Consider the following 27,725-nt stretch of genomic DNA (forward strand, 5'->3'; position numbering starts at 1 on the left):
GCATCATTTAAAGGATATAACAAAACTACAATTAGTGCTGTGTAAGTTAATCTGGGCTTTTAAGTTACAAAAGCATTGCTGTTTTGTTATTTTATTGATCAACTTTCATGCCTTTGAAAATACAAATTCCAGAATGACATCATGCCCAGTAGGAGTAATTAAAGCTATCTGATGAGGGAATTTAGAAGTTGAAAGGGATGATTGTAATTGATCCTGATTCAATCCTATTACAGCTTTTTATAGTTTAAGCTCTAGAGAAAGCAAACTCCTTGTCAAGGCTTTATTTTACCGATTCCTTTGTGTGTGCTATGCTTGCTGGTCTCTACTTTCCCTTTTAATTTTTTTTTTTTCCTGTAGTAAATAATGAGCTGCCGCCTGAAATCCGGCTTGCCAGTGGTCAGCTAATGGGTGATGACCTGTCCCTCCTTACTGCAGGAGAGCTGTCACCTTATATCAGTGACCCAGCGCTGAAGCTATTCCAGTGTGCTGTTTGCAACAAATTCACCTCTGACAGCCTGGAGGCCCTAAGTGTGCATGTGAGCAGTGAACGCTCGCTCCCTGAAGAGGAGTGGAGGGCTGTAATTGGAGACATCTACCAGTGCAAGCTCTGTAACTACAACACTCAACTAAAAGCGAACTTCCAGCTCCACTGCAAAACTGACAAACATATGCAGAAATATCAACTGGTGGCTCACATTAAAGAAGGGGGCAAAACTAATGAGTGGAGGCTGAAGTGTATTGCCATTGGCAACCCAGTTCACCTAAAATGTAACGCCTGTGACTACTACACCAACAGCGTGGATAAATTGCGCTTACACACTACCAATCACAGGCACGAGGCAGCCCTGAAACTGTACAAGGTAAGCCAGTGACAGTAATTTCAGTTGGCACCAAGTAGACTAGGAAATTAACTGTTTCAGTGCTAATCAAACAAGATTTTGATTAACCAGCAGAATAAATGTTTATTGAACATGCATGTAATCGAACAAAATCTATGCAGGCTAATCAGAAGAGTGTTCCCGGTGAGTTGTGTGGATTTACCTGAGGGCCCGTTTAGGATGCACTGTCTGTGAGCACAGGGAATGTGAGTTTTTTTTTTTTTTTAATGTTCTCTCATAATAAATTACTAGAGGGATTTTGCATCTCTTATAATATCTTTAGACTTTTTCCATTAAATTTTGATCAGAGACTTGAAGGAGATTACAGAAAATGATAATTTTTCCATACCATGCATAAGGAAGGAGATCTCTTTTTGGCATATGTATCTGTTTGCAACTGTAATCTATCACAGCCAAGTTATTTTATACTGGTATTTTCAGTAAGCACCACTTTATTATCAATGATATTCAATAGTTAGTACTGTCATCCTTTTGTCTGCCCTTCTTTTCCAAGCTAGTAATGATTTTTCACAAACATGAAAGGGTGTGGTGTAGATAAATATGTTAGTGGAATGGTAACTATATTTTTATCTTTACTGGAAAAAAATATGTGGATATAATGAATATGTGGGAGTGATGAATACCATTTATTACACAACTTGTCATGACTTTTTCCAAACCCTAATTATGGGGTAACATATTTTCTGCAGTGTGTTTACTGGATTGGCTTGATTGTCTTGGTTCATGTACAAAATATAACACATTCATTTCCAAGATGAATAACTTATAACTTATTAAAAACTTCTTTTGTCTAGGGGGATATAAAAATTCAGGAAATATTGCAAACCATTAGTCACTGTAACAAGCTCTAAATATGATTAGAAAATCTATTTTGCAAGTGTTATCTATTGATTTATACTAGAAATCTGTGATAACTAAACTATCAGGAGCCATCTGCTGATTACGGCAACTATGCTGGTTTTCTAATCATGTTGAAAATGTGTACACAGAGAACAAATACAGAAAAGCCTCAACAGACCTCTCATTTAAGCAAGAAATAATGTTTTGCTGGCGTTCAACCATGTTCAAATGGTAGCTCTGAGGTAACACACGATGCACAGGCAGTTACATGGGTTTTCATTCTATAACTTGATAGTTGTAACCTTGGTGGATCCTCTATGGACAAAAACGGCAGTAACACAAGATTTGGTCTATTATATTGTCCCACAGCGCTGGCTGCTTTGCTAATTTAATTGTGTTTTATGTAAATTGTATTTTTCCTGAACTCTAAGGGAGGGTGGTTTTTTTTGTGCTTGATTGTTGTTTTTTCTTTTTTTTTTTTTTTTTTTGAAAGAACCAAAGTCCTGTTTTGAAAAGTGCCAGAAGAGCTAAGAGTCTAGAGTCTAGTGGCACAGTTAGCCTCCAACAGCAGCAGAACTGCCCTCAAAAGTACCTGCTCCCTTGTCAACTGTGAAGCAGTTCCTTGGTCCCTCCACTTACACTGATTGTAGAGCCATACTTCGTGTCAGTTTTTTTTAAATGATCTAAGTTAAAGATAGTTGGTTCCCATCTCTTCTTTTGAGTGTTAACCTGGATTTTCTCAATGATCTGTTTTATGATGCCACCATTCAGAGATATGCTGCTGCAAAGCGTATCACAGATAGGAATGATAGAATGGGATAGGGGAAGGCAAACGGCTGTTTTCAGATGGCTTAACTGCCAAAGCTTTAGAGACCACTGAAAATAAGATACCATCTGCTTTTTAAGTAAAGCTGTAGGCATAGCTATGGAGTTGCAGGGTACAAACTATCTACTCAGAACAGCACTCTCTTCACTCACTCAACCGAATCCTTAGAGAAATCTTCATCAAATAGGTTTGAGTTTGTAGAGTTTTGTTGGTATGTTTTGAGTTTTGTCCTACAAAATATTTGATACAGCGTAGCAAGGGAATGAGTCTCAGCTCTTAGTCCTTATCACCAAAACGTCCTGCTGCTGAACCTGCTTCTCTGCCAGATCCTCATTTGTTACACTGAGCAATTCAGTAACACCTGTGTGATTCATACATGGCAAATGACCATTGCTAATCTTTTAAGTTCATTCCCTGAATCAGTGAAAGACATCTGAGTGGAGAAGAAATGCATATGTTCTTAAACACTCCCTAAACTTCATGTGGTACAGAAAGAAAATTGAAAGTTTACTGCTGGTAACCATAGAGTTGCAAGTCTCCTAATGTATTTTTAAACACTTTTCCCTACAATTGCTAGTGAGTATCTCAGCTTTAGAAAAGTTTCTGTCCATCATGACTTCTTACAGAAGTTTGGAGCTCTGAACCCTGATAGGCTTAACAAATCTCTGGAAGCAGATAGGATGTAGAAGTACGCACAGTACTTTTATATAATCTCATTTTAAGGATAATTTGAAGGAGAGGAATGACTTCTTTAGAATATCAACTGGAGTATTAGTAGTAGTATTTTTTAAGATTTGAGGTTGGTGGTACTACATGTGCCACTAAACCCCAAAATGTTCTAGATGTGTGTGTGCTTTGTAATAGAAAATAGTGCCTTTGTATGTCACCCAGAAAACTTTACTTCTAATTACGGGTGTAGATTCAAGCCTCAAGGTGGAAATAAATGAGGTTTTGGAAGTCTGTAAAGTTATCTGCTAGCAGACTTGATAGTTTTGTCAGGTCCTCGTGAAGCTGTTGACACTGAGAGAGTTGTAAACTTTTTTCTCTTGATACATCAGACAGATAAACTTTTAGAGCACCTAAGGAAAAAAAGAACATTAATTTGTATGAATAATAGATATATGCCTTGGGAGTGATATCGAATATTCATGAATTGTGTTTATATTCAAGCAGTTCTTCCAACTCTTTTAAAATTAAGGTGCTGTGAATATGATTTGGCAATAAAAACTTTAATACTAAAACCATCTGAAGGCACAGAAAAAGAATCTGTGACTTTGTTCCTTTGCTTTGTCAATCACCTCAAAGTTTTTTCTTTAGTCATTATATTTATTTAAATGTTATTGTTTTGTGAATTTCCTTTTTATAAATGTTGCCATAACAGCTTGATTTCTTTTCCTGTGCTTAACTATCGATGGAATAAAAGGATGTCTTTTCATAACCATAGCTTTTAAAGCTACCATGAACATCAGAGCTTCTCTTCTGAAGCTGTATAATTTTAGGCAGTACTGAAATGTCAGTTTTAGAGTTAGATTCTAAATATGGCAAAGTGAAACCTTTAGCTGTTTTCTAAGTTATTTAAAAAGAAATGGCCTGATTGCTTCTTACAGAAGTGCAGTATTCAGATGGTGTTGGTAATGCAGCTGCTAGGAACCAGAACAAAGACGGCCTTACCCTGAGTGAACTCAGCTTGGCCTAAATGAATTTCCCAAAGACATACATTTGGAATTGTGGAGCTTGATATTAGCAAATTAAACCATGGAAGAGTTGCAAGTCCTTGGCAACATCCATCAAGAAGCATTCAGTGACTTCACAAATAAACAGAGAAAGCCTCTATAGCAACAGAGTGCATTTCCATTCTGCAGGAGGAAGTGTTCAGCTTTTGCAGGTTTGGGAAGCTGAGGTGGGACAGTGATCTATCTCTGTGGATATAAAGTATATATATCTGGAACTGCTCTTAAGGAAGGCATTTTGTAGCTTAGTCAAATAGCTTTTGATTCAGGGAACTGCATGTATCATGTCCTGTGCTCATAAAATAGTTTCCAAATACTTTTAATAAATAAATACAGGTATCCTTTTTGCAAAGTAAACTGGAGTGGCTGAGAAGACGTTTTAGTTAACCAAGTAACTGAACGACATGAGCAATTTCTAGTCATAAATAAATATTTGAAGTTAGTCTATCAAAAAAAATATTAGCTTTAATAGGCTTGTATTGGATATTTACTGCAGTTTATGTCACATATGCAATTATTTAGGAGCTCAGGGAAAGTGACAGGCACCAGTTAGCAGACTAATACTCATGTGTGTGAAAACTACCTTGGTTTTCCCTTTATTGACAAAATATTGATCCATAACACTATTAATGCTATGATTGTCAGTTCAATTTGGATAGATCACTTTACCTCTTACGTTCTCAAACAGCAAAGATATTACTCAAAAGGATTGACCTATTTCAGTTTAAGAAGGTTAAAGGTTAGCTCAAAAGCATCATCTGCCTAGCTGCTTAACTTTAAACTGATCAATTTAATGAAAATCTGTTTTGCAGATGGTGTTTTAATGTCTTTGGCAGGATTTAGGCAGCTTTAACATTAGACGTATGCTAGTAAAAATTGTTTCTTTACTTGACCAGAACAACACCTTTTCTTTTATGTTTTAAGGTAAAAGGCATGTGGGATATGGTATTTTGGCATAGGACCCAGAAGCAGAAAGTGTTGATGATCTTTCCATATGGGCTGAAATACAGAATACCCTTATGTCTATTGCTAACGATGACTGAAGAAACAAACAAAGCTGTATTCATTTTCTACCATAATGTTTTACTTTGAACCCTTAAGAAAGAATTTCAGTCAGAACTGTCCTTGAAAAAGGCTTGTCTTCTTTGCCTAGGGTGGAACACAACATCATTAACATTTTTAACCTGGCAGAGCATGCTGATAGTCTCTTTCAGACCTTGTATTTGGAGATCAGCAGTATTCTTTTTCCTACTCACAAACTGCATAGTAATTGTATTACTTAGCTATAAATACCGTAAATAATAAGGGAAATTAGTCAATCTAAATGGCAAGTTTTATCTGATGGAGGTTATCTGAATTAACAAAGGATTAGATCCTCAGGAGTGTAAATCAGCGCTTTGTGTTTATGTCTTTTGAGAATCTGGCCCTCACAGTTTTTGCCAAGATAATTAAGTTTCAGCACAAGTATGTCTTTCTATTTTCAGATGCATGCAATTCAATAGGAATTTCTTGGGCTGCTAATGCAATACTATTATATGTTTGCTTTGTAATTAGTTAGGACTCTATCCCTTTGCTGAAATTCATTGTAATATCACACACACAAGCATAGCTGGCATGTAGCAGTCATGAAAGTGGTGCCCTGTGTTTCATATTGACCTTCCAACTTATTTAAAAAAGAGTTTACAATAAGCCTTTGTTTTGTCCACAAATGATCATAAACAGCTTTCTAAAGAGCCCAATAAAATGAGATAATCACAAATGTGTAACATCACATACTGAAAGGATGGAAGAACAAACGGGGCTTTTACTATATTTTATAGGATGGATTTATAGTCTGTCCTTGGGTCACTTAGGGCCAAGAATTTTCACGGTCAGCTGCTTGGTCCTGCTAGCTAGCATCCTTTGCAGGAAATGCAAATACCATGCAGCACCTGCTCTTCAGCTGGTGTTATGCACTGTGTTTTTAAAGCAAGGTGTCCACATCTCTGCTGGTTCCAAGTCAAAAGCTTAATTAGACCAGCTTTTTTTCTGCATCTGTCATCAGCAAAGCAGAATAGTCTGTCTGGATTCCATAGTGCTGTTTGCATATTTGGATTTTAAATCAGCCAGGGATATCGAATGCTTTGCTCATCTTTATCACGTGCAGGAGGCACAAGTGGGATTTAGTCCTTAGGTAACTTTTAGTGTAACAGTTCCCTAAGGAACACTGCTTGGGTTTTTCTCATTATCCTTGTTCTGGATGAAAGGATCGTTGTTAGGAATTAACAACTGAGGTGGGGGGTGTAAAGTATATGCATATGGGGACGAATGGACTACTGGCCCCAGTCACTTTTTTGCTTTACTCTGTTTGGCATGAAATGTTAATACTTGATCAGTCTGGAATTAACAGCAAGTCACATTCTTTTCATCTCAATTGTCCTGCACTAACTTTTTAATTTAAAATCAAATATCCTAGATATGTGCCAGTCCAATTATTGAACTGTCACTGTCCCAGTATGATGGTAAAAGAGGTCAGGAGATTGTGCAGTGTTGATTTGCATAGAAATCATTGTGAAAAGGAAATTGGAATATGTCTGCACATTTGAGGAGGCAAAGAATATTTTGCTTAATTTTATTCTTGTTTGTTTAGGTGAAGAAACTGTTTTCAGTGATAAACAAAAGTTATTCTAATTTGTTGCTAAACATAAACCTCACTATAGAGGATATTTCGATTTTTATGGTACTTTCAGGTTTTTGTTCATTAAAGGTTTTAAATATTTTATGAAATTATGAAATTTAATTTCCACTGTAAATTGTAGTTACTGTAATTGAGATTATGCTGTTGTGCTTTACATGTATAAAGAGACACATATTCAAACAACATTATGTAGTTAGCAATACATAGCTATACATAGCGTATATGCCTACTGTATGTACTTAAACACTACAGGCAAGTACATTTATTATAAAAAAAAACCCAAACAAGTTGTGGGCCAGCAGAATAGCAATTTCAAACCTGTTCTTTTTTATTTTAAATTTGAAATAGAATAGTATAAATAATTTTCACATATATTTCATGTATATTTAATTTAATATTCAGACGTCATTTAGCCCTCAGTCCTACATGACTGTCTGTAAAAAATAGCACACATTGTATTCAGCTTATGATACACTGCTAAAGAAAGGTATTCTCAAGTCATGGTTTAGAGAATCCTCTTGTTATTTTGCTGAAATGTTGTCCAAGATCCTAGTCTGCATACTGTCCTGGTTGAAGATGTGTAAAATTACTTTTTGAAAGGAGGCTGTATCAGGATATTTGGACATGAATCGCAGTGTGCCCTCTGCCCAGTGGAGTCCGAGCTCATAGCTTCTCTTGCAGAGCAAGAAGAGTGAGCCAGGAGGATAGCAAAAGCAGCACAAAGAGGATCAGCCTCATTTATTCAGTACACTCAACACACAAAATGGCTGTATAACAGCTGTTCTTTGTGCCTGGAGTTCTTTCATTCTGACATTAAGAGAAATATGTAATTACTTCTGACTGAGATTCAAAGTAGAGATGCTGTGTATAGTGTATGTAAGAGTATTATGTCAATATGAGTGCATGTGTATATGTGCATAAATAGATTGCAGCTATGTATTAGCAGCCACTTTCTCCCAACCTTGCAACATAGATTTTCTTGTTACCTTTAGGAGATTTTATCTGATATTACACAACTCACTACAGGTGTCTTCTTTAAAATTCTAAATACAGTTTGGAAGACTCTCGCAGGTGGGTTTTTTTTCTTCACCATCTCTTCCATGTATTTAAGAATGAGGACCAAAAAAAAAAAAAAAAAAAGACAGACATAGAATCATAGAATCAAATAGGTTAGAAAAGACTTTTAAGATCATCAAGTCCAACCATTACCCCAGGACTGCCAAGACCACCTCTAATGATAGGAAAGTTATATTTTGACATGAATATGTGTACTTCAGCCTTGCTATTGTTTTTGCTAAGTGTTTCAGGAGAAACGCTGGTCTTTGCATTTGTCAGTCCATCCAGACCAAATGCCAGGATTGGGAAATTATAGGAAGGTTGATGGGAATAAATCTTAGAGACTGCACATGTACAGGTCTGAGCTTTCAGCTGTTTGATACACTGCTCTTGAGACTGTATTGGCTATATATGTGCCTATCTTGCTAGATAGACAATTTTCTGCAGTATTTTTTCTCATTTGGTTTACCACTGGATCAATGCTCCAGTCAGATTTTGTAAGGAAAGATAGTGAAGAGGCTGATGTGAAATGCAGAGTAATATCAATTCTGTTGGTTTTAGCAAGAACTAGGCACAATGCAGGAGGCAAATTTTAATGGATAAAATTCCATGTGTATATTTGTGAGCAAAATGCAATACAGTACAACAAGAAATAGGTAGTAATTACATTAAATGTGGATAGGGGTTTTATGTTAATAAACCATAAATGACATTTTTTGATCCTGGTGCTCTATCTGTTAGGCTGGTGTACTTAGTACAGGCAGATAGTGTAGAATGATGATCGTACATCCTTATGATGATACATATGGAAAGTTAAGCTTTGCTAAGAACCTCAGGACCTTTGCTTTGTGGATAGCTGTGAAGGAGGATGTAATGGAAATGACCCCTTAGACTGTCAGAAGGTGCCAGCCTGACAGTTCTGCAGCAGACAGATACACACAGAGTATTGTGCACCATAGCCTTGGGGGAAACTGTATGTGCTACTCTCCCTGTGGGAGGGAAAGCATTAAGATAATCTTTAGCTTTTAAAGGCAGCGGGCATTGAAGGAAACAAAAATTGAGCAAAGGTAGTCCTTGAATGATGAAGTGTAGAGATTCCCGTGCCTTGGGCATCCTCTTGCAGTAGCAGTGACAAAAACAGAAAAAAAAGCTTTTATCATGTATGAGGAGCATGAGCAATACTCCTTGCTTATACGCACAAATAGAAACTACATACTGCTAATGGGAGCCATGAATGGTAATATACTAATCTTATTCCAAGAGTTGCTTTTTAACCACATGAGTTCCTAATAAAAAAAGGTCTTTTTTTTTTTTTCTTTTTAAAACTGTTATCCTAGAGTGTTAATCAAACTATGCTGTTAAAATGATTCACATATCTAAAATACATGACTATATAACTATGGTTTATTGCTGGATTGTGTGCAGGTAACCTAACATATGGGAACAGTATTTGGAAGTCTGCCCGAAGAAGAGAGCCTGTTTGTAATCTCTGTTCTCCCTTGTAAACTCTCCCAAAGAAGAACATATGCCACTTTTTTGTACTTCTCCTGGGGAGAACCATAGAGCCACCTCTACCCATAAATGCAGCACAAATCTGCTGTTCAGGGATAGTTTGTGCACAAACTTTTTATAGAAAAATAGATTAAGTAAAAAGAGAAAGTGCAAGATCAGTCCTATTGTGATGACCCTGTTTAAAACAAAGGCTTACAGTGGAAACTCTTTTTACCAGAACTTTAGCATCCAGTTCCAATGGTGTATATAGTCTCATTCTAAAGCTGTTTAACATGTATGGAATTTCTCCATTGACATCGTAAATTAGTGACTGGGCCCGTAGCAGTCCTTGTCTGGGGAAGTGGGGGAGGTCAGTCATTTTCGGACTTCTTTATTAAGAAGGAAGATATTTTGCATGGGAAATTCTGAAAAAAAGTTGCAACTGGCTCAAGTATCATATGAGGTATGACTGATGTGATCCTGACGCTAATTTCAAAACAGTGGATTCTAACACCAAAACAGAAGGAAGGGCACTTCTTATTCAGAGAATCACAGAATATCTGGAGTTAAAAGGGACCCATAAGGATCATTGAGTCATACTCACTGCTCCTCACTGGAATACCAAATATGAAACTGTATGACTATAGAGCACTCCTTGCACTCTGATAGTCTTGGTGCCATGACCATGTCCCTGGGGAGGCCGTTCCAGAAACTGGCCACCCTCTCAGTGAAGAATCTTTTCCTAATGTCCAATCTGAACATCCCCTGATGCAGCTGCATTCCATTCAAAGAACAATGTTCCTATTTTCTATGTAACCTAGACAAAGACTTGCTCTCTGGAAAGTAGATTGAGGCAAAAATACTAAAATTTTCTAACTGAATAAACACTTTGTGAATGACCAGAAGCTGGATATTTTTACAGCTAGAACAATAAAACAAAATCTAAGGAGGATCTTGGTGTTCTTGCTCTTTTTGTCTGCTAGTGATGAGAGCATGGAAAAAGGCTCACTTTGCTACTGAAATGAGACAGCTTTTAGTATCTAGATGTTACTATTTTGGAAACACCATCTGACATTTGCAGATATGTACGCAGCTAATGAATGGCTGGAAATCATGAAGAATGAAGCTGGGGGAAAAAACGAGGCCAAACTGCAAGTGTTTCTGAAAACCTCATGTCCTTATTTGTCCAGAAACTTCTGTGACTCAAAAGCTTTGACCCAGGACAAAGTCAGGATCCTGCTGGGATATATCAGAGCAGGATCTTCTGAAGTCAGCTCTCAGATGACAAAGATCACAGGCCACAAAAATAGTTTAAGACTAATTTTACCAAATTTATGACCTAGAGTCATTGGGCAGATTTGAAAGCACTACTGTAATGGTCCCTGGGACTAATCCTGTTGCAGCTGCCTCTAAGAAACAAGAGTTGTACCTAAGTTGTGGATATAATTTGTTAGTTTTTGACTTGCTAAGATGATCTCATAGGCGATGATGAATTGGATATGCTATTAATGTGCTCTTTCTCCTTGTTCCTATATCCATTGTATTCACTGGTATCTTCATGATACTTGAATTTCTTTGATTTATAGAACTCAACTGATAAAAATCTTTGAAACTAGTCACTGGGACTCCTGACAGGAAAAAAACAAAATCCTTTCTCAGTTAGATACCTTAGTCTCTAAATGTTTTTATTTCATTTCCTGAAAAACAAAAATATGTTTGTGAGAGCATCTGTGACTCAATGTATTACATATATTACCTGGGTTCAGAAGTCTTTCTAGGGTGTTTCTTTTCTTTCATGAGTTCTCTAGTGAACAGTTCAAATTATGTGGCCTTGGCTACCTCAAAAGTATCAAACAGATAAGGTTTACTTAAAGCATTTCTGGGTATACAAAGGACAAGAGCTATGCTGGTTTTGAAGAGTTGTATGTTTGCAGTATTTTTTGTGATAAGGAAGAGAGTTGAGCTGATAATCAATAAAAGGAGAACTCTGAAATCTCATGTTACAGAGTTCAAGCCTGTATCCCAGTTCACTCAGCTTTTGTGCTGTGCAGATACAAAGGCTTTGTGCCTCACATGTTCGCAACAGGAACTAAACAAATGTCTCTCCTTTACTTCTAGTAGTTGTTTGTCCTAATAGATTTAGAAGGTGAGCTCAATACTGTCTGGACTAGGAAACAGAGCATGGCGTTGGGAAAAAAGAAAATGTGTCTCTAACCATGCAGAGGTGAGTGAGAGGTTGGCCTTAGTATGTTTGGCAGTCTAAATGGACCTTATCAAAATGTAATTAAGCATACCACTTAATGTGAAGAAATATCTATGTCTTTCTCTCTGCCTATATTTATCCATACACATGCTTAACAGTCTGTTACTGAGAGAAATGAATTAGAGATGGAGTCTGAAGTTGTTCATGCACGTGAGAACTTGGAGAGGCAGATATTATCCAACACTAATGTTAGGGAGGAAGTCACAGTTATTGAAGACTGGGTTTCTTGCACAGGGGGTGCAGTGGAAGAAAGCAAAAGAGCAGGTGTGTGTGCTTAAAAAAGTGTACACTTTCCAAGAGCATAAACAGAATTTAAAACTATGTGTGTCCATACATACCCCAGGCTGCTACTGTCACCTGCTATAATACAGTAGAAAAGTATATATATGTGTCTGCTGCAGTAAAGGTTGGATTTCCATTACTGTTTTAATTTTCTTCTCCCAGTTATTAATAACTTTCTTAAAGACTGAAGGGCTGAAATTATCAGGATTTTGTCAGGGTGTAAAAAATCTTCTTTTCTTCTTTGGAGTTGTTTCTGAGTCACTTAATCATGAGTTGTCTTTCCAGCCTGTCCAAGTGAAAAGTAACTCATTGCAAAGAAAGTTAGTCAAGTACACCTCTTGCAGTGGCTGCTCATAACAGAGGAGGATGCTATTTTAGAAGCAGCAACACATTAGCAGGCCAAGTATGCAATCATTGTCCTATCACAGCAAATTATACCATTAGTCCACCTTATCTAATGTCCTTGCTCCTGACTGGCTAACAACTGCTTCTCAAAGCAGAGGAAAAAAAAAAATTCTTTCATGGTCAAATATAATGCTGCCCATGTAGGAAAATTATTTTTCTTCTTGCATGTCCCCTGTACTTAACAGAGGCTAAAAATTTGTATTGACATACGAATTCAAGATTGGGTGTGGGGTTTTTTTTGCTCAGAAGTGGTTTTGCGAGGCCTTAGTCATGTGCAAACATCAAATGAGTTTATAAACTGAACTCTTGGCTCAATCACATGCAGTGGGAAGGAGTTCCACAGGTTAATTTAATCTGCATACAAATGTAATTTTTCATCTTTTAAAATTCTCTGTCATTAATTTGAGTTATTAAAATTTTTGTTTATTTACTCATCTGCTAACAGAACAAGAAAGATCGTGTGTTCTTACTTGCTTTATGATGTTTCTATGTAATTTTTATATCTTTCTAATAATTTTTATGATTATTTTATGATCTTTCTATCCTGTCTGCTTTTTACTTAAGCTTTTTACAGCATATTCAGTGTTGCTTTTAGTGGAATTTTTTCCACAATTCTGCTAATCCTATCACTGATCTCTGAACTCCTTCAACCCCTGCAAAATTTTTCTTGAAATACACAGATATTTCAGATCTGAACATAGTGTTCTCAGTGGATCTGTATGATCTTACTGTCCCATGCCTAGTGCATCCAAAAATAAAATCTGCTTTAAAAAACATTATTGTATTCTGTGCTGGAAATTCATTGCCTTTCATCTCATGGCTCTTTTCATGCCCCCCTTCATACTGATGCCCAAGTGTCCTAGAGCAGTTACATCTAACTTTGACACCAGTAGCATGTTTGATTGGTTCAGATTATTCCTTCTAATATATACTTTCTTGGATTCATTTGCCCATACTGAATTTTACCTGCATGCTCATCTAGCTTTAGACTTCTCTGGCATTCCTGAGAGTTCTATGGCTGGTCTTGACTGGCATGAATTCATTTACACTGCTGCAAGATCAGTCCTAGCTTGATTTTAGGAGGCTGAGAGGTAACTTTCTTTTTCTGTTAAATAACCTGTTGGTTCCTCTAGCTTGTTTTCTGTTCCTGTCAGTTTCTAATCCGTGACTTTTTTTGCCTCTGCATTGGGTGCCTACATTAAGTGGTTAGGCCACTTCCTGCTTAGTCAGCCAAGAGGAAAAAACTCCAGTTCTGAATTACCCCATGGAAGAATTAATTTCCCCCTAGTATTAGGAGAGTGAAGGAATGAAGCATCCAGCTTACCCCCCAGTTAGTTTGCCTGTGCCTTCAGAGAGCTGCCTGTTGTTGCTTTCACACATTTATTGCTATACATTGTGACTTAGCGTGCAAATACCCGTAGGCAGTTAACTATTTATTGAGCCTGAACAACAGAAATAGCTAAGAAGCCATCTATCTGCAAATATTTACCCCAGATATTAAGTTGCTGGTGGAAAACATAAGATGTTGTTTCTCCACGTGGATTGCAAACCTGAGGCATAACTCTTTGTAGTGTGCTTTTTTATACTGTTCAGTGTTAACTTTAATGCATTATTGATTGTTATTAAGGTACACCATGAAATACAGATGGGATGTCTGTTGTGGTTGAACTCATACTGTGGAGGCTGTGTTGACTTTTGGATTGTTCTGGCCTTCATGCTGCTTGACATTAAAATATTTCACATTAGGGTTTAGAAGAGAAAGAAATATATAGTAACTAAGTTACCCTGCATGAAGTAATGTGAAAATATGATGCCAAATGCCCACCCCACCAAGTCAGCACAAAATTTGAAATTAAATGCTAATTCCAGACCCAGCCAGGAAGTTCCTGATTTGCTGTGTGAGTGTATGCAAACACCAGCTTGGGGCAGCCAACACCCGAATTTAAATTAGCTCAGCTACCTGCCAGTGCTGGAGGAAGTACTAAAAGTGGAGGGATTAGGTGTCTGATTTGCAGAAGTGCTGAGTGCTAGTGGCTCCTGTTGATTGCCTGTGTTTAGCATCCCAGGCTCCAAGGTCACACTCAGACAGCTCGCCTGTGCTGACTGCCAGCCTCTGTCCTTGCACAGCCCTCTTGGCTGGACGTATTGGCTAGTTTGAAACACACAAAAATTGCATCAGAGGATCAATTACTATTGAAGTGTCATTGCTGAACCCTGTAATAGTGCTAATTAGTTAAAGCAAAATAGGAGTGTTAATATGCATTTATCTTGGCTGTAGCTCACTGAATATCTTTTCCCCAAAATAGGCTTGAAGTACTTTAAATTTTTCCCCTCCCTCTCTCTGGAAGGTCAAGGTACATAACTGTTAGTTTTGGGTTTGGTTTTTTTTTTAATTATTATTTTTTATTTCCTATACCCCTGTAAAATGAAACACTTCTAAATGGTTCTCAACATCTCCAGCAGTTTGCATCTTAAAATAGTTCTGTTTGAAACTCTTAAAGATGGTATTAGTCATTGGAGTAAACTTGAAGTAAGGAAACGTACGACAAACACACAGTCACAGGGCAGACCTCTCCAACCTTGGCTCAGCTCTCTTTCTGCCACTAATGGAGCAAAAGAAATTGGAGATTTGTTGCAAGTTCCCTGCTGTGGGGGAGGGCAGGATTGCTGTGCTCATGTAGGGGAGTTCCTGGCTGGCAGAGTGCCAGCTGTGTGTGCTGTGTCTTTCCCACCGCACACCATGCTGGGGATGTGTCAGGAGAAGGACCAGGAAGGACAGTAGCTGAAGCACATGTGAGTCTGTGATGAGAGTGAAATCCCACCTGCGCAGGGAGCTCTCACACAGAGCTGGCTCAGGGGGTTCGTGGTGACAACAGAGACCTTTTTATCTGGGACAGAAAGGCAGCAGCTGCTGTCACAAACTCTAAGGCCTGACTGCAGCCCGGTATTCTGATCCCTTGTTCAGGTAGGTTTCATTCCTCATGTGCTTAACTTGCAGGGAGCCTGGCTGTGCTCTGTCAGTGTGCTCTGGGCTTGAAGAACTACGGTAGTTCTTTCCAAGGACCAGTTAGTTGCTCTTTTTAGTTGCGAAAACATATACCAGGCTCTCATTCACATACCCCATCCCCAACTTTTTATCTAGCTTTTAGTTTTTGGTGAGGGTTATTTCCTCAATTTGCCACAAAGGTAACACATTCAGATGCCAATGGTATGAGCAGAGTCCTTGAGGTGTTTTCTTTAGTACGATGTAGGTCAGTCACACTATTAAATGGAAGTCTAAACATCTGCAAAGATACAGGAGAAACACAGAGTTTTTACTGGTTGTATGATTTTTTTTTTTTTTTTTTTTACCCTCTTTAGAATTTGTTTGAAGCATGAAAAAATGTGTTTGTTTCCTATTAAAATGGTGATGAAAGGAAAGAGACAGGAAGAATGTGAGCCAAATCCATTTTTGTTGTAGTATTGCTGATCTCGGGAGTGTTACTCCAAGAATGGAATTGGCCCAGGAGTTTTCCAAAATGACAGTGTTCCTTAACTCTGTCAATTGACTGGGACATGGCTCTCCTGTGGTTTGACTACTGTGGTTTGTCACTACTGTGAGAAATTATCCAGTTCAAAAAGTTCTGTTATTTGGGTAATTTCTTGCTGAAATTGATGGTTACTGTTTCTGTTTTTCTCCCAAAGTTTATTTCAAGTTTTTTTTCCATTTGCTTCTGGTGCTCTAGAGACAAAGGCTAGTTATAAAGGAAAAGTCAGAGAGGCTGCTCCACAAAAAGGGCGCGAAAAAGAGGAGAGGATTTGAATTTGGAAGTGTTTTCCTTCTCACTGAAACAGCTTCCCTGTTTGCTACAGTGAATGTGTTGTCAGAATGAAATCCACCTCTTAAATATTTTTTACAGATCAAAACAGGTTACTCACTATTGTTAACCATGACATAGTTTGTGAGCATACATACTAGGTCACCTCATCCATAGCCTGTTTCTCCTCCTAAATTATTCCACATTTGTGAGCATTTTTCAAGCAGCTACTATTTAAAACCAGAAAGCCTCCACCCTGAAAGGCCCCAACCTGTCAGAAACATTTCCTCTCTTGCCTCAAGCTTGGAATTTCACTCTGAGACGCCAGCTCCCTCAGGACTGTGCAGTGTCATCCTTGCTTCATGGTTTGCTCTCTGCAACCTCAGTTGCACACACATACAAGCAGTGTTTACAACCTCGCCACATTCTTCTTCAAGCTCTACCAGTATTTCTACATGTCTGTTTTCACAGTGCCATCCACATCTGGAACGGTATCATTTCTGCAGCACTTAGACTGATTTCATTCTTGCCGAGCCCCAAACTCCTTTATATTTTTTCTCTTTTCTGCCAATAATGTTTCCCACTTTCTCTTGTGTATACATGCGTGAGTGTTTGTGTACATTATCAAGTATGCATTTCTAATTATTTGGGATGAGTGGGATAAAGGTTTTAGTTTCTTGAGCTTGAGTTTGCTGTTTGTATTAAGTAATAAAGACAGAAAAAGGTATGCTGACCCTCCCACAGGAAACTGTCATGCTTTTTGCAACTGCTGCATAATTTTGCATTAGGAAAACTATGTTAGAAAACCATGGAGTGCTCTTTAACTGTATCAATAATTTTTTTTTCATATGGCTGCTTGTACAAAGCCAAGCTCCACTGATACTAAGGGGAAAAAACACCACTGTGACTTTGTGACTAATATATTTTAGAAACGTCTTAAATTTTTCCTATAATAGCTTTGCCATGCATAATAGTGTTACAGTTTGAAGGTCTGACATCTCAACCCTCTCAAGCCTATCAGAGCTAAAAACAAGTGCTAGCATCCTCTTGGAAAGCTGGAAACTTCCCAACTCCAGGGTTGTAAAACTGTGAGTTTTTCAGAGTCACAGATCACAAGATTAGCACATCATTGGTAGAAGGCCCATCCTGGGTGTTGACCCAATGTAATTTAAAAGGAATTTTTTTTCCATTTGAAAGGAAGCAAGGAAGAAGGCTTGATGGTGGTTTGCAGCAAAATCAAACTACTCACAGCAAATTTAAACTATCTGGGCTGGGAGCATTAATAACAACTGCCTTTGGAGACAATTTTAGATCTTGTTTCAAGCACAAAGATTATGTTGGCACCATCTTCTAGGAATGATTTGATACTTCTCTGAAGACCGTGCTCCTCTACCGTCCATATGACAGGTACAAAAGTATGCCTTGGGTGGTCAGAGCATTCTTTGCTGGATGTTGGACCTGTACTGCGTTTGCACTGGCAATCCAAAATGTTCCCTGTGGCACCAACAGGGCTGGGATGTCAGCAAAATAAAGCATATAAAAGCTTCAGTCCATTGCATTTCATTTTGTCTAAGCATAACCAGTGGGGCAAATAGAAATAATTATCTGGCTATACAAAGGTATCAGACAAGGGGTTTGATATTCTCAGCACATTCAGAGTGAGACTTTGAATTGTTGTTTTTTAAGGGTTAAGATTTGACCCAACTCAAGCAAAAGGTAAATTTTCCACTGATTTTGGTGCACAAAGATTTCACACATGACAGTGTTAAATCTATTGTATATGAAGCTTTGTGTATGTGCACATGCATATAATATATATTACAAGCATGTACAAATATGTTTTGCTATGTTTTAGCTAATCATATAAACTGTGTATAAACCATTTAATGTGCAGATGTCTAGAATCAATGAAGTAAAGTCTGGTAAAATACTCAGAGACTGTAATGGGGGCGTGTTTAGCACAACTGTGATGTTGAGAGGTTTTGTTCCTCTAATGTAAAATCATGGCTTTTTTTTTTTTTCCCTAGTTACATCAGTTTTCAGCTACAAATATTTTACATTACAAAATTGTATAAAACAGGCTAAATGTTGAGAAGTGTAAGAACAGATAAGCTGAAGACGTAAGTGCTTTGGTCTAACTTCTCTTACCAGCTTCCAGAGATACAGAGGAAGACTGTATATGAAACCCTTCATCAGAGCAAAATGAACGTTTTAGCATTCTTGGACATAATAGCAGGCTAACATGCTCCCTGACTGACATCCAGTGCGTACTGTATAATTGCCAGCCTGCTTCTTGGAGTGCCTTGAAGATTACATTTTTTTAATGTCCCAATATTAATAACCAGATGTGATCTTCTTCCTGCCTAGGGGTCAAGCTAGCTGGCCAGGTCAGGCTGTTTGTCTGTGTGCACAGACTGTGAAGTCTATTCAGAATGACAGGTATGGGAGGGGGGGGAGGCGGGTAGGGTGTTAACCTCAAGACCACCAAAAGGGACTTCTCCCTGCTGGGAACAAAGACCAGCAGGAGCTTCAGCCTTTTTCAGTACTCCTGGGATTTTAACCAAGTGAACAAAAGATGATGCACAGCTGAAGAAATGCTCTTCACAACTGATACATAATTTAAGATGTTCAGTTACAAGCAACCGGATATGCATTTGTGATTTCATTCGAGCACAGTCCAATTAGCTGCAACTAGTTAATATTTTTGTATGCGTAGTTTCTGTGTGCTGCTTTATATGTGAAGAAGATGCTCAACTTCTGGTGTTTGAACACACACTACCCTTGAAAATAGCCCTAATACTTAAATAAATAGCATTAAAACACCAGCAGTTGCTATTGGGCATTTTGTACCTTCTGTACTGTTTTCCGCTCTATGTGAAGAATTATTTTATATTGGATAGTATGGTATAGTTTTGTTAAATATATATTATGAAACCATTTACTCCTCACTCTCTCTTTTTGTTAGGTTAAAAAAAAAATCAAAAGAAGAAGCTATTTGTTTCCTAATTGATTTTCTACGTTAGTTGTTCATTGAATAGATAAGTAGTGCCTGTGATATTTGATTACAGAGCAAGGCACCCATTTAACCTTCCGTTCTTTCCTGGCCAGGATTTCAAATACAATACAACGTACCTCCCTTAGGCTCAGTAGGATTAGAATGCTAGCAGTAATCCCTGATGCTATGAAATAGACCTGATAGAACTTCAACTCACTTGTTTAGGATTATGCTCATGAATTTCAGTTCATCTCGTTGCATTAACCCTTTCGGAACTTGTGTGGGTTATGCTGCTAGTAATAATAATAAATGGTAGATACTTATAAAAACTTATTAACACATCTTAAAGAATTAATTTTTACTTAGTGATCAAAATGTAAAATTCACACCGAAATGAATTTAGCCACTGCAGTATAAATCCTCAGAGTTTCTTTTAATTCTAATGTTCAGAAGTCTTTTGCAGATCAACAGTATCTTTAAACAGTTCAGTCTTATTTTGTGCATTAATTTTTAAAAGTTATTTTAATTTTAATAGTCAAGTTTGCACTGAAAGCGCAGACAACTGATACTTGCTAACTAGAGAGCATCAGTGTAAAATCTTCCAGTATAATGACTTGAATGTAAGTGTGGGCCTAGGGTGAAGAGGAGTGGTACTGGTACCTGAGCTATCATTTCCCATCTTTTCTGCTGATAGCAACAATCCTGATAAGGGCAAGAGTGACTTTTGATGACTTATACCCCAATCAAAAGATGGTGAGCATGCCAGAGCATTTGTGATGGACTGCTAGACAGCTGCCAGGCAAAAGCATTGTAATCACTCGAGATCTGAACTATTCTTTTGAATTGGGGACTTATATTTAAATGCTGATTTTTAATCTGGACAAATCACTATAGGGAATAACTCTGTACTAGCAATAAGAAGGAACCGATCTTTTCTGTCTTTCATTTTCAGGGTCCTAAAACCCACCAATAAAATCATAGCAAATAATCACTTCCTATTAGTATTCCCTTAAACTGTTCAGCCTTTAGTGGGAAGGGTCATTAAATATTAATGTACACATCTAATTGTATTAATTATTGAAATGAATATATGTATGGTTTAAAATATTTGAAGTCAATTACAATGAAAAAAAATGTGGAGAGTTTGACTTGGGAACTCTAACCTACTCTCACTTTCTTGGCAGAAGATAGAGTCAAATTAGGCCTGACTGAATATGCATATTTAAGCATCAGTTGGTGAGACTACTGTCTGTTCAATATACCCGCATGTAGAATTGCTGTATTTAATGTCAAGATGACAGGCAGGATCAGTGCTACTAGCTGCATTTGATGACACAGGCATCAGAGCACTTCTTTACCCCTTAGACACTTTTAAAGGCATGCCTTTTATTGTAGATCTGTCTGATACTCTTGATACATTTGATGATAAACTGGTATTGATGAATAGCTGAAGGCCATGAGAGCAATAAATGAAGTTACTCTTGAGTGAGTCCATTCTTTTTTTTCTAGGGGGTGCACTCATGTGCTCCCATGTGGAGTATTGCTGAGTTCTAGTCTGTCACCCTTCTTGATCAACATATGCCCAAGGCCATTATGGAGGAACCATCTGTGCTTGAGATAGGGGTGTCTACAAGATGCAGATGATTTTCATCTGCACAACTATTTCATCAGACCTGAATGGTGAGATTAACTGTTTGACTCAGTATCTTGCCAGGCGTGGGGTTTGGGTATATTAGCCATGTTGTATATCGGGGTCATGCGGCTGGGATTCAGCATCTCGTAGAAATGGCTAAGGCAGCATTGAGTAGCAAGTAAACCTTGCTGGATTCAATATTTGGCCACTGAAGTAACCCAAGGAGTGATAAGCATGCCTTGGTCATTTATATACGGCTGAGTGCTAAACGGGTGGATGCTTCTCTTTCAAATCAGCTTCTCTCAATTTCTTTTGTTTTAGAAATACCTTCCAAAAAAACTGCTCAGTCCTGCTGCTGCTGCTCAACCTACAGTGATTTGCAATATTTAATACAGTTGAAGTCTTGAGCTTTGCTGGTTAGTTCTGGTTTGACACATGGTATATTTCTGTTCCCTGATTGATTGCAAATGTACCATTAGAAATTGGCTGTTTTGTGAATGCTCAGTTTACACATTCAGAATGTGCTTTCCTCAGATATTCTGCAGTATGCATTTAAACATAGCTGTTTCTGAAATGAATTTCTTGCTTAGATCAACATAGTTTGTAGAAATTCACAGATAACAGCCAGGAGGTGGGGCATGGAAGGACCTAATTTAGGTATTTCAGACTAATATAGCCAGTATTTTCCAGCTCTGCTTCTGATGCTTTAATTCTAAATGCAGAACTTAGTGGCCTGCTAAGTTCTTTGTCACCTTAAGATTTCATGAGAAAAGAGAGGTAAACCTGCGAACTTCCAGGAGATTTGAGCTGCCAGGAATATTGCTGTCTGTCCCTCAGCCTGTTCTGACAGCTAGTATTTTGCCGCTGCTGTCACAGATCTATTCCAGCTCTCACAGCTTATTTCTAAGTTGCAGTTTTACTCTTTTTCAACCTATAAAGACTTAAGTGAGTCAGGCCCTTGATTCTCATTGAAAGCCTCTCTTCACATATATAAGGCAGATCAGCTATCAGTGCCCTAGGCTTAATTTCAAAGATGCTGGAAGCATGTTTTTTTCAGACTGGTTGGCAAATGCAGCATCTACTTTCTCACTTTCTTGATCAGAGTTTTTTATTGTTATACCACATAGCAAAGGGCATGTGTCTTTCAGCGTCTTACAGGATAAAGAGAGTAAAGGGTGCCCATGGTGGGAAGGTTTGTTCTTAGGCAAAACGAAATTTTGATGGCTTGGGTATCAGTACTATTTATTAATGTGCTTGGTAAAGCAAAAAGATGGTTTTTATGTGTGTGTGTGCGTGCTTGTGTGCGTGTGTGTGAGAAAGGAATCTTATTAAGTCTAAATAAACAGACTGTAGGAACCATGGTAATACTTGACACTTCTGTAAAGCCTTTTTTCAGAGGCTTTCAAAATGTTTTAACAATGTTAATTAAATTCAGTGCTCTTCCATTCTGTGTTAGCCTAAGTGCATATAGGGCCATCGTCATGTGCATACTGGTAGGCTGGAAGGAAGCTCATGTATAACTGTGTGCAGCAGCATTGCACTGCAAGTATTTTCAAGGCAGGTGAAAAAAAGAAAAGCTGTGTTCAAGTGAAACTGCACAGGGAATTGCCTGTAGGTATGCAAAACATAATTACAAGTTGAAGTTTGGCCAAGACATTTGTCTTAACACTCTTCCTCCTTTGAAAAAAGTGTGCTACATACTTAATAACTTTATTAAGTACAAGCAGTTGTGAAATATGTTCTTTGTTTCAACCAAAAGAAAACATTTCCTAACAGGATGGTGCTGTTAAACGCCAGGGTAGAGCACTGACTCATTACTAATTTAGACAAAGAGCACCATCAATGAATTACCCAAACTGTTTTTTGTAGCACTAGTGTTTTCCTTAGAGATCTTCCCCCCAAGTACTGACCCTGCTTTAGCCTGTGAGATCTGAAGGGATCACAGCACAAGGTAGTAAGGCTTAGGGCTGTGTATAAAATGATGAAGGAGAGAATGAAACCCAGCCATGTGCTCCCTTTGCTAGACACTGTAGTAGGAGAGGGAGGTGGCTTTCAGTGAAAGTCAGAGCTACTCTTGTTTTCTGCTGTAAATAATCAGCCTGTGAAATTCACTGATGCACTGGGGAGTTATCCGGATAAACAGTTTATCAGGATTTTTAAGACGGATAAGGGGATGAACATTAATGATGTTTCTGATTATGTGTGCTAAAACAAAGAGATACAAGAATGTTTGGTTCTTTATTATTATTATTAAAGTCAGGATATAAACAGGCTGTCTTCCAGGGTCAGGCAAGGATCCCTTGTCACACTGCACACTCATTTAGACTCTCTATGGGCTTCTGTTTGTACCCCACTTTTCTGTGAATCTGATAATTGCTACTTGCACAGACAACATGTTGGAATAGTTGGGCCAAGGCTATGATTCACAGTGTTGCTCCCGTGTTTCCATCTCTTTGCTTACCTCAGTGACTGTTCTCAGAGGATGTCATTAGACTTCAAAAATGAAGACAAGAACTGAGTGTTTCAAATATAAATAAGATGCCTTTCTATTGGCAATTTCAGTCTTGCTAAGGCAAGGTGAACAACTGAATCTGCATGTCTGGATTACTTTTTATTTTTATTTGTCAATTTATCACTCAGAGTGGGAGAGGAGTGACTGTGTCATAATTAGTGTTTCATTCATTTAAATTGGAAGTACAAACAATAGGCATAAAGGGCCATTTCCAACTAATTAATTTACTTCTTCTCCACCCTTCACATATTTGTAAACATTGATGAGGTCACCCCTCAGTCTCCTCTTCTCCAAGCTAAAGAGACCCAGCTCCCTCAGCCTCTCCTCATAAGGGAGATGTTCCACTCCCTTAATCATCTTTGTGGCTCTGCGCTGGACTCCTTCAAGCAATTCCCTGTCCTTCTTGAACAGAGGGGCCCAGAACTGGACGCAATATTCCAGATGCGGCCTCACCAAGGCTGAGTAGAGGGGGAGGAGAACCTCTCTTGACCTACTAAGAGTCTCCTACACTGGAGATATTCAAGGCCCACCTGGACAAGTTCCTGTGTGATGTACTGTAGGTTACCCTGCTCTTGCAGGGGGGTTGGACTAGATGATCTTTTGAGGTCCCTTCCAACCCTTGGGATTCTGTGATTCTGTGATTCTGTGGTATGGCAAAAATTTTCACTTCATCTGAGCATTCACAGGCCTGTGGACTTACGTTTTCCCATTTGAGTAATAACTCATCAGCATTACTCTGTAGAAATTAGGTATCCTAAATACAACATGTAAAGGTACAGAATTTGAATGTGTTTTTTAAACTCACATAACTACTGGAAACACTTTATAGATCATTCTGAGAGCAGTTATTATTCAGTCTTGCTGAATACCACACAGCATCTCTCCATGTTTTTAGGAAGCACAACAATTTTATTCCACGTCTTGAAACACCACAGAGCATCTGTTGCCTGGCTCCTGCTCTAGCTGGTTTCTGCAGAATCCACATGGGACTACGTGATATAGGTCTTGACTCGGGTTGCTGTTTTTCACTGCAGTTTTGTTGGCATCACAGTAACATGTTAACTCTGTGTGGTAGCTGTTATTAATTGTTCGGTACACTCCAGTCTGAGCAACTACTAAGAAGAAAAACTCCACTGTTGTAGACATTATTATCAGAATAAACAATCTACACCTACCAAGGTTGTGTCCAGATTGCTCTCTGGGCCTTGTCATGATAAATCTTCAGTCTTGGGCAGTCAATCTGTGTATGGAAACCAGGTCTGAAAGGGAATGAGGGAAGTGGAGGTAAGATGATTCATGGCAGGGGTTTGTCCCAGTACTGAGCTGGGAGACGCAGAGCAAGCTCTTGGACTCCCTGCATGGGAAGCACTTCCGGTTTCTGTAATGCAGGCTGAGTGCGGGAGAGCAGATTTGAATTACAATAGCAGGATCAATCTTTTTTAGGGAGGGGCATATTGTTGAGCATGGTATTTTTCACTTTTCTGTATCTCCAATTTCCCTGCAGAGTGTGAACAATGTACTGGAGAATTCCCAGTCTTTAGGGTGTCAGTGGGCCTTGAAGAACTGTAAGAGGCAAAAATATTGCTTGAACCAAAAGAACAGGAAAGCTTCTTCTGGTAGAAAGGAAGAAAACGCATTAATTATTTGAGGAAGGATCTCAAAAGGAAAATTGAGCTGCAATTTTTCCAGGCAGCCAGGCTGTAATGATAAGAACTACAGAGCAAAAAACATTGGCCCAAACAAAGCAATCCAGACCCTAAAAGGTGAAGTCATGTGAAAGCCAGTCAAAGGCTTCCAAATAACAGCTTCTTCAGATAAAGTGCAAATAACAAGAGAAGCTACTGCAAACTAAAGATGAGAATGAAACCGTTTTATTAATGCTGCTCAGTGAATGGACTAACATTTCATAGGTTTTAATCATATCTTCCTCACATAGCTCTGCAAGGAACTTTAGTTAGTTAAACTGGTATTACAAGTTAGCTAACTGTAAATATTAATTGTAATAACATTGTAATGTGAGCACTGTAATGTACCATTTAAAGCCAAATATCCTTGTAGAGGAATTAGTTTTTTCTTTGTTATTTCTAGTCTTAGCCAGAGGTGTGTAGAAGGGGGAAGGGAATAAGGATTATTTTAATCCCCAAGTCAGACATGGTTATGTGAGTGGGCACTGGCATGCAGACCAGCTAAATCTATTATTCTGAAGCAATGTACAGTAGGTCCTAGTATGGACAATGATAAATAACATTGACCTAAAACAGGAATGATTTTAAGCCACCTACACTTATCCAGCTTTATGAAGATCTGAAAATAGAAGTCAATTTGTCTTTGCATCAATCTGCATATATGGCTCATGTAATAATGATATAATTGTAAGGTGTCCGTTCTGCCAGTCACTTACTTTTGTCCTATACTTTAGCTTAAAATAAATTTTAAATAAACAAGTAAATAACATTAAAAAGAGAATGTAAAAATAGTATTTACTTTTATTGATCACATTCCCAAAAATGAACATGAGCCAGAAAATGAACATGAGCCGGCAGTGTGCGCTCGCAGCCCAGAAAGCCAACCATATCCTGTGCTGCATCAAAAGGAGTGTGACCAACAGGTCGAAGGAGGTGATCCTGCCCCTCTACTCTGCTCTTGTGAGACCTCACCTGGAGTATTGTGTGCAGTTCTGGTGTCCTCAACATAAAAAGGACATGGAACTGCTGGAACAAGTCCAGAGGAGGGCCACGAGGATGATCAGGGGACTGGAGCACCTCCCATATGAAGACAGGCTGAGAAAGTTGGGGCTGTTCAGCCTGGAGAAGAGAAGGCTGCGTGGGGACCTAATAGCAGCCTTCCAGTATCTGAAGGGGGCCTATAGGGATGCTGGGGAGGGACTCTTCATCAGGGACTGTAGTGACAGGACAAGGGGTAACGGGTTAAAACTTAAACAGGGGAAGTTTAAATTGGATATAAGGAGGAAATTCTTTCCTGTGAGGGTGGTGAGACACTGGAATCGGTTGCCCAGGGAGGTTGTGAGTGCTCCATCCCTGGCGGTGTTCAAGGCCAGGTTGGATGAAGCCTTGGGTGACATGGTTTGGTGTGAGGTGTCCCTGCCTATGGCAGGGGGGTTGGAACTAGATGATCTTGAGGTCCTTTCCAACCCTAACTATTCTATGATTCTACGAAATCTGAGCCAAAGGTGTTCAAAATCAAACTAGAGTCTCTGTACTTTCTCCTTTTTACAACTGTCCTTTGAACCAGGATGCAAACCTGAAATAACACAGTGGAATTTGAGGACAGTCTCAGACAGAAATGAAGATTCACTGGATAGTGACACAGTTTTAGTTTTGGGTGGGTGTTGTGTGTTTTTTTTTTTTTTTTTTTTTTATCTGCAGCAGTAGTACTTCTAGGTTTAGCTTAAAGGAATGTAGTAACTCGGGCAAAGAGGAAGCTTTTGTTTCTAAGCCTTTCAGTTCAGCCCCTTCAACAGAAAAGGTTCAATTTCAGAAATATTTTTAAACTTTTTACTAATAAGGAATGAGCCAGGCTTTTAGAACATATGGCTGATGTAGCCACTATACAGTAATATAAGGAAATAAAAAAAGTCTCCTCAACCATCCCTTTTGTGTCATACAGCAATACTAAGTGGGATTTCTTTTTTAAGTGCCTGTCCAGATCTGATTCTCTTTTTCCTCAGTGACTTTGATGAGATTCAGTCTTCCAACTGTTACACACTATCATGGTCCCCAAAAACTCATCAAGGAAAGCTAGCTAATATGAGACATGCTAATAAGAAATTATTTTTCCTTTTCTTGATTCTTTTTTTAATGCAGATACTAGATAACACATCCAAATAAGCACTTTAAAAATGCTTGGTGAAAGTTTATTAATAGATGTCACTATTGCAACCCCACATGCATACCGCTTTGAAAAAAGGTGGTCGCTTATTGGAGACTAGAGATAGAACATTTATTTGAATAAAATTATTAATAAAATACATCAAGACTTGTTTCTATTAGTATTGTCCATGAATACTTCATGTGCCAATTTAGGGCTTAAGGCTATTTATTTGTACAAGCCCTCCAGTCTGAAATGGACATGTACCATGTATTCATATTCATATTATTATTATTATTTAAACACCGGCCTTTCGTATTTTGAATATATTTATAAAATATAATTGTCCTCTTCATAAGATTAAAAACATCTGCTACATCTTTTCAGTTCAAATGTTGTGGACATGTAAGCCTGGCAATAGGTCAGTCTGCCATTTTGAATGGCAATTAAGCTGACAGTGCACCCTGTACCAGTGAGACTGTGAAAACAAA

At 38.3% G+C, this 27,725-nt stretch overlaps 1 protein-coding gene across 1 annotated transcript in view; it reads left to right on the forward strand.

Moving 5' to 3' along the window:
• ZFHX4 (zinc finger homeobox 4) overlaps positions 1–27,725 on the forward strand; it is a 151,987-nt gene that overhangs the window by 26,691 nt on the left and 97,571 nt on the right. Inside the window, exon 3 of the mRNA XM_065668468.1 lies at positions 358–860. Within this exon, the coding sequence (XP_065524540.1) occupies positions 358–860 (503 nt within the window). The remainder of the gene's footprint in view (positions 1–357; positions 861–27,725) is intronic.

Source organism: Lathamus discolor, chromosome 2, assembly GCF_037157495.1.
Source record: "Lathamus discolor isolate bLatDis1 chromosome 2, bLatDis1.hap1, whole genome shotgun sequence".
Taxonomy (NCBI): Eukaryota; Metazoa; Chordata; class Aves; order Psittaciformes; family Psittacidae; genus Lathamus; species Lathamus discolor.